The 13,756-nt window shown below is 36.4% G+C and overlaps 1 protein-coding gene across 1 annotated transcript in view; it reads left to right on the top strand.

Annotated features, from left to right (window-relative positions):
• Positions 1-9,739, top strand: part of CNTN3 (contactin 3) — a gene marked incomplete at both ends in the record, with an annotated part of 237,636 nt that extends 227,897 nt beyond the window's left edge. Inside the window, 3 exons of the mRNA XM_082663614.1 lie at positions 6,994-7,106; positions 7,730-7,898; positions 9,639-9,739. Coding sequence (XP_082519740.1) covers positions 6,994-7,106; positions 7,730-7,898; positions 9,639-9,739 — 383 coding nt within the window. The remainder of the gene's footprint in view (positions 1-6,993; positions 7,107-7,729; positions 7,899-9,638) is intronic.
• Positions 9,740-13,756: the final 4,017 nt, after the last annotated feature.

Below are 13,756 nucleotides of genomic sequence, written 5' to 3'. Positions count from 1 at the left end.
GCCAGGCAGGTTTAAATGAGCATTGGTGGGTATGTGGGGCAGTCTCTTGTTGCTCCATCCCATGCTTTCTATCCATCATCGTAGGACCAGTGTTCCTGATCGTCTAGTTTTGCACAAGAAACCAGAAATCTGGAACATAAATGAAAGCTCCCAAGTTCTAAATGTTGGTAACTAAACAAAATTAAAATACAGTATTTGGGTTAGGCAGAAAATGTGTGCAAGGTGGATCTAGCTGAAGTTTCAGGTTGCAACCTCTGATGTGAAGCTTTACAGTTATAGACATTTCACTATCTTGTGTTTTTTAATCCAGCAACAGCTCTACCAGCTGTTTTCCTTCTTTTGCAGTTGAGACTCTGTGGCTTCTGCTAGGTTAAGGGACTAAAATCAATACAGGTGAGTTGTAAGTGGCCACATTGCTTCTAGTACATTAAGCCTTAAGTATATTAGGTAGACCTTGTCTGTGGTGGTGCAAGCTTGCTGTTTGTTGGTGCACAAGGGTAAATCGTTTTTATAGAGAGTTTGTGGAAGGAAAGAATTAATATTTGAAGTTTGACATTAGTAAGATAGAAAAGAAGGGCATTTAAGGCTTAATATGAGGTAACTGAAGGTTGGTAAGGATGGAAACCAAAAGTAGGGATAAAGATACTAAAGGGAAGTTTGGATCATACAATAATCAAACTTTACTTTACTCATAACTTGCCCAGTGTTTTGCAATCTCCAGTCACTGAATGATCCTTGCAAGATTTTAGCCACATACTCAACAACCTGGATTATTATTTCCCTAATGTATTTAATACTTAAATATATTTATTTTAAAAGGCTTTGTATCATTGCTATAAACAGAACACGACTAATACTCTCTCCTTACAAGATAGTAGTTTTAATTTTCTTCCCATAAAAATGAAAGCAAAGCAGTTACTTAGAGAAAAGTTTACAACTTAAAACTACAATGAATAGCAAAAATAAACATACTTGATTTGCCAAAAATGTGTACCTAGAAATAAGTTTTGCAGTGAGCTAACCAGAGTGTTGATGACTGTTATTAATAGAGTGATATTCTGTTCTTGATCACTTAGTTTAAGATGAGTTATTTACTGTAAATATATCCTTAGGTCAGAGTCAGTTTGAATTATGACTGTGTTTTTTGGGGTGTTTACCAGACATCTGTATGCTACTGAAAGCATCTGAGTTATTTATGTTTGTGTAACACCCTATTTTTTGTGTCGTTATTTAGAACCTAATTTTAATCTATGTGTGTAAAGTATATTACCACTGATGTACCAATATTGGCCTCATCCAAAAGAATTATATCTATGAATCAATTAACAATTAAAACAATTAAAAATGTCATCCACCTAAAACCATCGTATTTGTACAAGTACTGGTCTCTGGGAACCACTAATGTGGTCCATGATTAGAAGTCAGAGAATATCTTTATCTCTGTGCTTACTGTACTCGGGAGAATCCCTGACACATGCGAAATGCTTATTAATTCCGTAGTGACTGAAAGGGAATTCTGGATAGAAACGTTGTTCCCCAAGATGCGTGTCATTCACCCGGGCTGCCGAGCTAGAATTAGCCTGCCTTCTTGTTACCACCACCCATGTGACCTCCATCATCAGGACCTATTCGCAAATTCCAGGTCTGTTCCATCCCTCCAACTCTACTGCCATCACTTGCACATGAAGCTTTATTATCTTTTAGACAAAGTGCTGCAGTGCACTCCCTACAGAGCTCCCACCAAGATTCTCCATCTTCTCCCTCTGTCCCCACAAAGATCTGTGAAAGCACAGACCCGATCTGATCACAGATCTGATCCTTCTTCAGTGCCCTGCCCATTGCCTGCCCCCCAAAATTCCTTTTCTCGTTCCTTTGGCCTTCTAGACTCTTTAGCATATGGCTGCTACCTGTCTCTCCAACTGCCTTTGCAGTTCCTTCCCATCATCCCTACCTGTAACCCGTCAGAACTGAGCTCCCTACGGCACTATGCTAGTTCCTGCCTCTGTGCCTTGGCGTGTGTCATCCCTCTGCCTGGGTTACCACCCCCCAACCTCTACATGTGAAACTCACATTCATCTTTCAAAATCTACTCGAGATGTTGTCACCTCTTTATGCATGTTTCCCTTAACACTTAAAACATAAATATTTAGTAAATACATCATTTAAGTATTGAATGAATACACTAGTTGTTTTGCTGTCTTTCTTATTCTGTTCTTTCTTTGTGTTTTGTTCCTTATCGTCTTAGCCTCAATATAATCAGCCATATTCAAGCTCTCAAGCTGATGGTCAGTGTTAATGTCCCAGTTTTGTCTTTGTGAAATTTATGCATTTATTGGGATGTGTCTTGGAGGACTTTCAAAACCATGGAGCTAGAAAATTCATTCTAAATTCTGAGCTGCCACATTTGAGAACTGTGACCAGCCACATGTTACCCCGCTGACACCATGGTGAATTGCTACTGATACTTGTTCTGAATCTTTCCCCATTCAGCGTTACTTTGTCATTGCATGACTCATCCCTTAGGGACACGTAGGGAGTAAATCAAACTTATTTTTTGATAACACTAGAGAAGCGTTTTCTTAATCCTTGGGTTGTGTTTCTTGCATTAAAATAGCAGTCAATTACATACAAAATCTAATTTGGTATCTACCTTTAACAAGACGTTAGGCTAGTGAATAAAAACTAGCATATGGGCCTATCGATGTCAGAGACCATATAGGACATTTTGTCTGCAAGGAACTTATGAATTAGTAGGAAAATTGGATAATAAACATAAAACCACAATTAAATGTAAAATGTTCCTTTGCTGAAAATGATGAAGAAAGGGAACCTGGTATATGAAAAGAGGCCCCATTTTACGGTTAGTCTGAGAAGTCAGGAAAAGCAGTCCTAGAAAGTGAAAATTGAGTATATTTTGAGATGAACATGTTTAATATTCATTTTTACATCATTGACAAATCATTTGTCAATGGTTCAAGAGTTAACTAAAGTCACAGATAGTTACCACAACATAATAGGGGAGGCATAGACTTTGGAATTAACGGGAACTGATTTGAATCCACATGATACCTCTTACCAGCTGTGCATCTTAGCAAGTGCTTTGCTTTTATTTATTTTTTTAACATCTTTATTGGGGTATAATCGCTTTACAATGATGTGTTAGTTTCTGCTTTATAACAAAGTGAATCAGTTATACATATACATATGTTCCCATATCTCTTCCCTCTTGCGTCTCCCTCCCTCCCACCCTCCCTATCCCACCCCTCCAGGCGGTCACAAAGCACCGAGCTGATATCCCTGTGCTATGCGGGTGCTTCCCACTAGCTATCTACCTTATGTTTGGTAGTATATATATGTCCATGCCTCCCTCTCGCTTTGTCACAGCTCACCCTTCCCCCTCCCCATATCCTCAAGTCCGTTCTCCAGTAGGTCTGTGTCTTTATTCCTGTCTTACCCCTAGGTTCTTCATGACCTTTTTTTTTCTTAAATTCCATATATATGTGTTAGCATACGGTATTTGTCTTTCTCTTTCTGACTTACTTCACTCTGTATGACAGACTCTAGGTCTATCCACCTCATTACAAATAGCTCAATTTCGTTTCTTTTTATGGCTGAGTAATACTCCATTGTATATATGTGCCACATCTTCTTTATCCATTCATCCGATGATGGGCACTTAGGTTGTCTCCATCTCCGGGCTATCGTAAATAGAGCTGCAATGGCCATTTTTGTACATGACCCTTTTTGAATTATGCTTTTCTCAGGGTATATGCCCAGTAGTGGGATTGCTGGGTCATATGGTAGTTCTATTTGTAGTTTTTTAAGGAACCTCCATACTGTTCTCCATAGTGGCTGTACCAATTCACATTCCCACCAGTAGTGCAGGAGTGTTCCCTTTTCTCCACACCCTCTCCATCATTTATTGTTTCTAGATTTTTTGATGATGGCCATTCTGACTGGTGTGAGATGATATCTCATTGTAGTTTTGATTTGCATTTCTCTAATGATTAATGATATTGAGCATTCTTTCATGTGTTTGTTGGCAGTCTGTATATCTTCTTTGGAGAAATGTCTATTTAGGCCTTCTGCCCATTTTTGGATTGGGTTGTTTTTTGTTATTGAGCTGCATGAGCTGCTTGTAAATTTTGGAAATTAATCCTTTGTCAGTTGCTTCATTTGCAAATATTTTCTCCCATTCTGAGGGTTGTCTTTTGGTCTTGTTTGTGGTTTCCTTTGCTGTGCAAAAGCTTTGAAGTTTCATTAGGTCCCATTTGTTTATTTTTGTTTTTATTTCCATTTCTCTAGGAGGTGGGTCAAAAAGGATCTTGCTGTGATTTATGTCATAGAGTGTTCTGCGTATGTTTCCCTCTAAGAGTTTGATAGTTTCTGGCCTTACATTTAGGTCTTTAATCTTTTAATTTTTAATTGTGATAAAAATACACATGACATAAAATTTCCATCTTACCTATTTTTAAATGTACAGTTCCTTAGTGTTGGGCTTGGTTATTGTGCAGCCGATCTCCAGAACTCTTTTCACTTTACAAAACTGAAACTCTGTACCCATGAAACAGCATCTCCCATTGTCCCGTCCCCCACCCCTGGCAACCACCATTCTACGTTCTGTCTCCATGGATTGACTACTCTGGCTACCTTGTATATGTGGAATCCTACAAAAAATTTGTCTTTTTTGTGACTGGCTTATTTCACTTTGCATAATTTCCCCAAGGTTCATCCAGGTTGTTGCATGTGTCAGAATTTCCTTCCTATTTAAGGCTGAATAGTATTCCTTAGTATTTTGATTATTTTGATTATTTTGATTATTCACCTGTTGATGGACACTTGGGTTGATTCAACCTTTTGTCTGCTGTGAATGATGCTGCTATGAACATGAATGTACAATCTTCTTTTTAAACTTTCTGGGTCCAGATTACCCATGTAGCAAAATGGGCTTTATTATAATGCAGTGTAATGAGGATTAAGTAAATTATATTATATAAAACCACATTCTACCTTGCCTAACATATTATAGGTTTTAATAGGCATTAGTTGCTAACAATAATAGGATTTTAAATTTGGAAGGAAAGTTTATCTGATCTAGGATTTTCCAGAAGATGTTATTCTTACCAGTAGCGATAAAAAATGATTTTAGAATAGTCCACAAATATTTTTGAAAATTTAATAATGCTTCATTTATTATATAGAGTACCGTAGGAATGTAACAAGCATACCAAGGCTCATGACTGTGTGCATATTAGTGTTTAGGACAAGGCTAAAGTTGATGTTTAAGTCAAGTTCATTTTTTAAAAAATAGCAAAAATGATGAAAACGGGACGTGACTATCTGAGGCTTGGAAACACCGATATGGAAAATAAGAGTGATCAGACCCAGAACAAAACTTTTATTTTTTTCCCCTTTCCCATTTCCTGTTTTTTTTTATCTTTTTGTCCATTCAAAAAATATTCAATTCAGGCTGAACTCTCATCTGTCTTCGGACTCATACAAAATAAGCCCAAGTTTTAACCTTGCAGTTAATTTTTTTGCAAGGCTAGTGTTGGAATAAGTGATTCAACCAAAATCAACTCAAGTTTTCTATAATCTACAAGCACACACCTCTCGGCAGGACACACCATGCTGAAGCACGTTATCTGAGCTGCCTCAAATGGAACCTGTCCTTTTATGGTGCCGCCAGGCCACAGGAAATCACAGACTTTGGGAAACTGTTCTAACAATCGTGCGTTCATAGCATTTGGATGGAGCCCCGCAAAACACAGTCATTAGTATTTCAGCCCTAAGTCACTGCCATATCTATGTTTTGTTATCTAAGCATTGCAGCTTAAGAGTGCTCTGAGCTGACCTAAGCTCACTGTTAATACCAGATCACAAATTTTAAAGGCAATGTAGAATTGTGTTAAAGAGCAGACAGTAAGCCAGAATACCTGCAGGGAGTACAATCTTGTTTGGCGTCATTAGTCACATGACTGTATCTGAGCCCTCTTCCCATCTGTAAGTCCAGCCGTCTCTCCCTCATGGCATGAGTCAGTGATGTTGAGAAATTTCTCAGCCTAGCCAATCTTTTATTTCATTTTCCCATGACAAATTCAGTTAACCAAATCACATTCTGTGGCTAAATCCACAAGTACAACATATTTCAACACTGTTTTGGGCAGTTGTGATGTTGCCAAATGGATAATATTATGTTTGCTGTTTTGTGATTGACAAGAAACTGAATTTTCAGTGTCCTATGTTGCTCTTGACAAATGCTATCAAACCGCCTTCCCCCGGCCGGCATCTAGTGTTCATGAGAGGGAGCTAAATTATGAATCCAAGTTTTTAAACCTCAGAGAGTTGCATTAATTATCTAATGGAGCTCTCATTAACGTTTCATTGTTTTGCCTTATTTTTCTCAAAAATTGATTTAAACTTGGAAAACGAAGGTAAAATAGAGACTCTGTGCTGCAGTTTTTCATGTGTATAGCTATTACTTCTTGGGAATAAATCTAGGTAATCCTTATCTTTGATTGCCTCCTATTTTGCTCATCTCATCATACATGGATGGTTTTAAAATCATCCACACTTCATTTCCTGCAACCCTAATCTGCTCAGCTGGCAATTTCTCTCAGCCTCTGGATGTGTCAGACAGGACACACTGCCTGCCTTTCCTAGCCCATCACAAGCATCCCTCTAGTGGTGGATAAAAGAATTTCTTTATCTCCACTATCAACAAGTTTTCCAGGAGACCATGTCCACAAGTGAGAAATGCCCTGAAGTGTATGATGAATATGATAAAGCGATTGTCTCACAATGTTATGGAAATGCCTTTGTAAAAGGAAATTTAGCTGCTCTGTTATCTTCTCTGATTCTCCTTATACACTACGTGTTACCAAAGAGATTCTGCTCTCCTTTGGCTGCCTCCTATGACTGTCATTTATCTGTTCTACGTAAGATATCACTCCATGCTCAAATCTATTTTAATTTCTCCTTTTGCATTTCAAGCTCCCAGTCAGCCACCAGGAAACGTTGTTTGGAATGCTACAGACACGAAAGTGTTACTTAATTGGGAGCAAGTGAAAGCCATGGAGAATGAATCAGAAGTAACCGGGTACAAAGTAAGTTGTGTCATTTGCAATGCTTTCTTTTCCTACCTCTGGCAGTACTTTTCAAAGGAAGCTAGATTTGAACAGTTTTTCTAAATGTTGATGTGTGATCTTTATAAACTACTTCTGACATACAGATGTCAAGCTGTTTATGAAAAGGGTATTTTTCCAAAACATCTGATTTCTTAAATATAAATTTAAGTGACATGATTCTGTTCACGGGGGAATTTTAGGCCAAATGTTGGTAAGTTGTTCATTATGTTAGTTTCCTATTTCTGACGCTCACCCATATACTACTTAAAAAACAACTAATAGCATTGGCTCTGATTCTTTGGTCTCCTGTTCAAGATCTATACAGTAGGACCTTGCCCCCATCTCTCCATCCTCACAAATACCCAAGCAGCTGAACTTTTCATAGAAGAACTTTTTCTTCCCCACCTCCTTCATTTTGAGCACTGATGATTCTACCACGTGCTGATCCCTAGTCTAAGGTGACAGAGCTATGAATGCAGCCTGTATTTTAGTGGGTATGGAAAACAAGCAATATAAATGAAGTAACATCAGAGTAATACGTTTATGAAAAAAATAAAAGAGGGCACTATAAAAAAATCAATGTGTTTGTTCATGCATTTTAGGTTTTCTATAGGACTAGCAGCCAAAATAATGTGCAAGTGCTAAACACAAACAAAACTTCAGCCGAACTTCTGCTGCCCATTAAGGAGGACTACATTATTGAAGTTAAGGCCACAACGGATGGCGGGGATGGGACCAGTAGCGAACAGATCAGGATTCCAAGAATAACCAGTAAGTTGGTCGACGTCAACATCTCCTTAATTCCCGGCATCAGTTATGAGCCCCCAAGAGAGAGTCAGTCGGTGCCTCCCTCTCCACTCTTTGTGTTCCTACCGCTTCTTTCATCTGAATGCTGAGAAGGTCTTGGAATATGAGAGATGACGGCAGGAGGAATTCCTCACGAGTGGTGCAAAATAAGAACGATAAGAACAGAATAACAGAAAAAACATTGAGAAATATTTAGCAAATTTTATTAATTTGATTTTTTTCTCATTCTGAGCTATGCATAAATTTGCCTTTGGATTGTCATAAAACAGAATTCCTTAAGCATGTCTCAAGGGTGACGTTGAACCCACAAAGTGTTTTTAAGATCTTTAATATTCCAGTTGTTTGCCTCTGAGAAATTATAGATGAATCTTATCAGTTCTTTACCAAGTAGAAAATTTAGCATTGTTAAATTAAGGTCAGAACCCATTTGGCCAAACCAAAAGACACTTTTTAAAAAAAATTCTTAGTTTCTGATTTCAGTGGAGTTTCATACTTGCTTTTCTTTTCAAAATCCAAATGAAGCCTATTGTATTATAGAAATTGTACTTTTAGAGTTCAGGGAAACAGACTTTTCATACGTATTTTACCAGTGACCGTGTTAGAAGAAATTTTTTCTTTTAAATCTCAAGGGTGGAGTTTTGTGGCCTCAATTTAAGTACTGCAGAAGCCATGCTATTCTGCGGTTCTTAGTAACCTAAATTACTTTGCTCCCTGTTTCTTTTCATTGAGGTTGGCCTAATCTATAATCTTGGGCATTCAAGATTAAAACCCTTATTTGTAATCTTGGAAAACAAAATGAGGGACATCATTAGCAAGTAAAGAGAAAGGGAGATGTGGAAACTTGGAGGAATTGTATCTCTTCATGAAATCATAAAGACTGCAATACTTAGATCAAAGCAAACAAGTAACTAAATGGAGAAAATGGGAAATATTTATCTCAGAACTGAGTTCTGCAACATAAAAATATGTAAAAACCATTTAGGACTACAGACATTTTTAAAACTGTATGTGCTTCAATAGAGCAAAACCAGGAATTAATTTAAGCTTATTATTATTATTATTTAGGTTTTTAATTAAGACCTGCTATCTTGTTCCTAAGATAGCTCAAGGTTCAGAGGTAAAATTACAATATGGCCAAAGTGGAACTGTTGAAAGGAGTAGGTTCTGTGCTTTCGCAGGAACAGACAGATGTTAGCATTTGAGGGTCGCTGAGTCAAGAGTAGCCTTTCCGTCTGACATCTGCCTTCTTGTTGAGTTTGCAAAGATTGGTGCAGACAAAGGCCAACTATAGGAAAATGGAGCTTTTATTGATTGCTTTTTTAAGATGATATTTTATATTATACATAATAACTTATCTAAAAATGTACAGAAGAGAAACAAACATATTTCCTAACCCTTCTCCAATGAAGCTTTCTATAATTAAACCATTGAATTATCTCAAAAATGTCTGTAATGGAGTATAATTGTTTTCAAAATGATGAAGTTGTTTTTCCACTTTCAATTGAAGTTAAATAATACTAGATGAACAAAGCCCAGAATCCCTTAAGAAAACTTAAGTATATAAGAGTGTTTAGAGATACTCTTGGCAAATAATCTATACTACATTGTTACATAACATGAAGGCTAATGTTAACTTGTGGTAGTTAAGTTAGTTACTTAAATTGATACAGTCCTTATTAATGAGCTCTTTATCATCTTTGACAGATACGGATGCAAGAGGTTGTACATCAGCCATCTCCAATGCCCACCCTGTGTCAAGTTATATCTCTACAGTACTGTTCTTTATTGTAAACACCCTGTGGTGATAGTCACTTTTTTTTATTATTATTTATCGGAAAGTTCATTGGTTACAAAAAAAGTGCTTTCATGAAATGCAGTGATTATGCATGTTTTTTTCCAACTCTGTATTTTTAACTTTCTACATAGGTAAAATATGAATATAATAAAAAAACAAACCCAGTAAATCCTTTTAGGGGATCTGAAATGCCTTAATATTTACTTGATACACCAAAGGAATTTACATATTACATACATCCGATTTTTGATAGAGACATTCTTATGATTTTAAGCACTGCCTGTGGATAAAGGCTCACATGCTTCCATGTATACACACCCACATACTTTTGTGGGTTTGGTTTTGTTTTTTTTTAACGTAGAAAAACTCATTTACTCCAGATGCTTTGCTCCCATTGTAACAGCACTGTTTGGAAGACATAATTAGTGTTATTTGGAAATGCTCATTTGAAATACTCAAGGGTGAAAGATACATTTTAAAAATTACCCTGTTGGGCAGAGGGTGCATGTAATTCAAAAGCATGTTGTTGGAGATGCTACGGTAGACTTTGGAAGAGTGCTGTTTCGTCCGGGTATACTGCTGCGTGGTTGTGACATTCTTTACAGATCACTGCTCTCTCTACTTCTCAAGCACTCACCCTTAAAATGTGGAGATAATAATACCCATCTTATCTGCCTCTCCCCCGTGAATTACTTGCTAAAAGATAAAGAAGGAAATGTGAAAGTGCTTTGTTAGCCCTAATGCACTAGGCCTGTGCAATATATTAGTATGAATTTATTTAATCATATTGAAGTTCTGAGGACCAGCCACATTTTTAAAGTTTGCACTCCATTCTAGGTAATGCTTTCCTTTTCATTCCATGATATTATAAAACTGAAATGATCACATTTTATCCTCTCTCAAAAGGTTTAAAAAGTGAAATAAAGTAAAAAGGGATTGTTTCCTTCACACCTAAGAAAAAGCTTTCAGGTTTTATTAAAACATGGTGGAGAACATTAGGAACAACCTGAATCTTAATCCAGATATTAAACAAAATGTACGTGATCCTTCATTTCCAATCTCTGATTCCATCAAGGGACCCTCTCTTTTTTGGATGGTGGAGATGGTTTTTAATGAAATCCAACCGTTTATGAGAGTGAGTCTGGCAGGCTTTTTAGTTCCTGAGCTAAATTTGTAATAGAACCATGGCCATGCTGCTGACTTAGATATGTATGACTCAGTCTCTCAATACATGGTGTTCAAAGGATTGTCGAAGACATGACTTCATAGCAGTATGTAAAAAATATATGAAAATCAGCAGATTGAGTGTTACACATTGCAAAATCAATTTTTCACCTCTTTCCTGTCCATTTCACATTTTGCAGGAACTTGTTCTTTGCAAAGATATCTGAATTTGAAACCAACAGATATCAAAGGAGAATACATATTAGCAAAATTCTGATATTACCATAGAGTGTTACTTTACATTTAGAGATCACATTTAAGATAAAGTCATTATACACAAAGAAGAAAAATATTTCTAACTTTTCTCTTCAAGGTCTGTATATACTGTATATATCTAGAAAAATTCTGAATGACGAGTAGATTTCATATGACCATTGTTATTTCGGGTCAAAAAGTGGAGAAACACTTTCTCCAATACCTGTATTTTATGCTACATGTAATGGAGTTGTACCTTTTTATTATTTGGTAATTCCTATAATATGTTCCTATACTTTTCATTTTCAAGGCAATTACTCTATTGTTTCATGGTGTTTCTAGAAATATATCTCCATGAGATATGTACTTTGTTTCATATTGAAAAGTATAAAATTTACCTTTAAATTCCTGTGTGTGTATCCTATGGTTATCTGTATGTATTATTTTTTATTATTCTAATAAAATTTATAAAAATCAAATTCCCATGCATGTTGAATTGTGGTATGGTCAAAAAGAACATTTTAAGGGGGAAGTAAGTGGGCACCATAATAGTTATGCTGATGCTATCATTTCTTATATTCTTCAGCCTACTTTTAGTCTTTCCATCTTTTAATCTTTTTTTTTTATACCCTAATGACTGAGTAAAATCAGCAGTTTGAGACAACGCCCTCTCTATTAAAGGGATTTCAGCTCTGGGGAGACGAGAGGAAAGAGAAGCAGAAAATTCACTTCATAGAATTACGGTATCTAGTTTCTTCTGACTTCTTCTGAAGTTAATGTGGCTACTCCCACTTTTCTGACAAATACCCTCTTAAGATTAATATCAATTTATAAGCTCTTTCATTGACTTTCTCCTTGGTATCAGTGTTAGAGACTTGCTTCTAAACAATCCTCGCGGTATAGTATATTCTAAATGTTTGAAAATGTATACCAGAAAAAGATTAGTTTTCAATTAGTAAAGAGTGTAAAAGTTATTGTTGATGTAAGGAAAATTAGAGCTAAAATAATAATCATTTTCTTAAATGAAAATTCAAAGATATATTCAGAAGTAGGAGAATTAAGTGAGAAAAGTATATGTAGGGGTGGTACCACGGTATGAAGGTGTATGTGTGTGTGTGTGTGTGTTCGTGTGTGTGTGTTTGTGTGTGAGTTAGTGTGTGTGTTCATGTGTGTGTGGGTGGCTGTAAATTTAAGTCTAGTTGTACTAGGTGTATTAGTGTACCCTAATAAAGGGCAAAGAGCTGGGGAATATGGAGAAACAGATTATAACACCAGAACCAGCCCTGCTGTCCTCTCCCCCGAAGCCAGGGCTGTTTGATGTGGCACAATCAGGTCAGCAGTGAGTCATACTGCCTTGATCTGAATTGCATCCTCACCAGTTAGTGGCCCTGTGATCTTGTACTAGTTCTGTAACTTCGCTAAGCCTCCATTTCCCTGTCGGCAGAATAGGACTATGGTGGTATTATCCTCATAGAGTTGTCAGATCTTCAGTGACTACTAAACTCCTCTGCACTGAAATTTCCTCTTTTATGAAAATGGAGGTTATTGGTGCTACCCACTTAGAGGGCTGGGAGTTAGGAAACAAGATGATGTGTGAGTGCTTAGAACCATGCTCTCAGCATTCTTCTTCCCATCAGTAGGTAACTATATGACACTGGAAGACAGAAGACGTCGTTCGAAGGTGGCTTTGTTGTATACATTTAGAGCTCTCCTTTGATCTCATTCTACTGAGAAGAAAGGTATATGATTCCAAGAGTTCCTAGAAGAGAGGGTAAAGTAATGCTAGTATCAGATTAATTTTTCATAGTAATGTAATACTGATCCTATTAAACAACATATCTTCACCCTCCATGTGCCAGGCTCTGAGTTAAGCACTGTACCTTTGCTAAATTCATCTTTACAACAGTCTTCTTAGGTAGGTACTATTATCAAACCCATTCTACAGATGAGGAAACTAAGGGTCAGGAAGATTAAGGACATTGTACTAGGTCATTCTAGCGAGGGCATAGTAAAACGGGAGTCTAACCCAGGTAATCTGGCTGTAACCCCTGAGTCTGAGGCATGAAGAGGTTTTTAATCCCTTTCAAAATCAGATCCATTAGATTTAGAGATTCTGAATAAGCATCTGTAATGTCAATTTGTAGTATAATTTGTTCTGCCCTCTATTATTGATCATAATTCAAATTGGAGAACTGAACACCTGGAAAGACTTCTTTTGTCTATCATAAATTTTGATATTCTCTAATTCTTACATGGAAGGCTATCCAAGCTAAAATTGATCAAGCGTAAGTATTCTTTAAGGAAAAATTATAAAAATATCTGTTTTTTAAAAATAATTTTTAGGTTTTATGTTTAATTTTCTCCACACATTTTTTTTAAAAAATTGAAGATGGTTGATTTTCTTTTTTTTAAATTTTTTTTGTTTTTTTAATTTTCATTAATATTACAATTTACAATGAAAACCTAACAGTATAATTCAGTTAAATAAAGAAAAATGATTAGAATATTACAAGTTCTTATTTTTCAATTAAAATCACCCCTGTCGTTTCATGTTCTTATAACTCCATCTTTTTTTAAATTTAAAATTAATCTTCATTGGGTTCATTTT

Source organism: Grampus griseus (genome assembly GCF_964374135.1).
Source record: "Grampus griseus genome assembly, chromosome: 10".
In the NCBI taxonomy this organism is placed as follows: Eukaryota; Metazoa; Chordata; class Mammalia; order Artiodactyla; family Delphinidae; genus Grampus; species Grampus griseus.
This window is presented reverse-complemented; position numbering and strand designations above follow the sequence as displayed.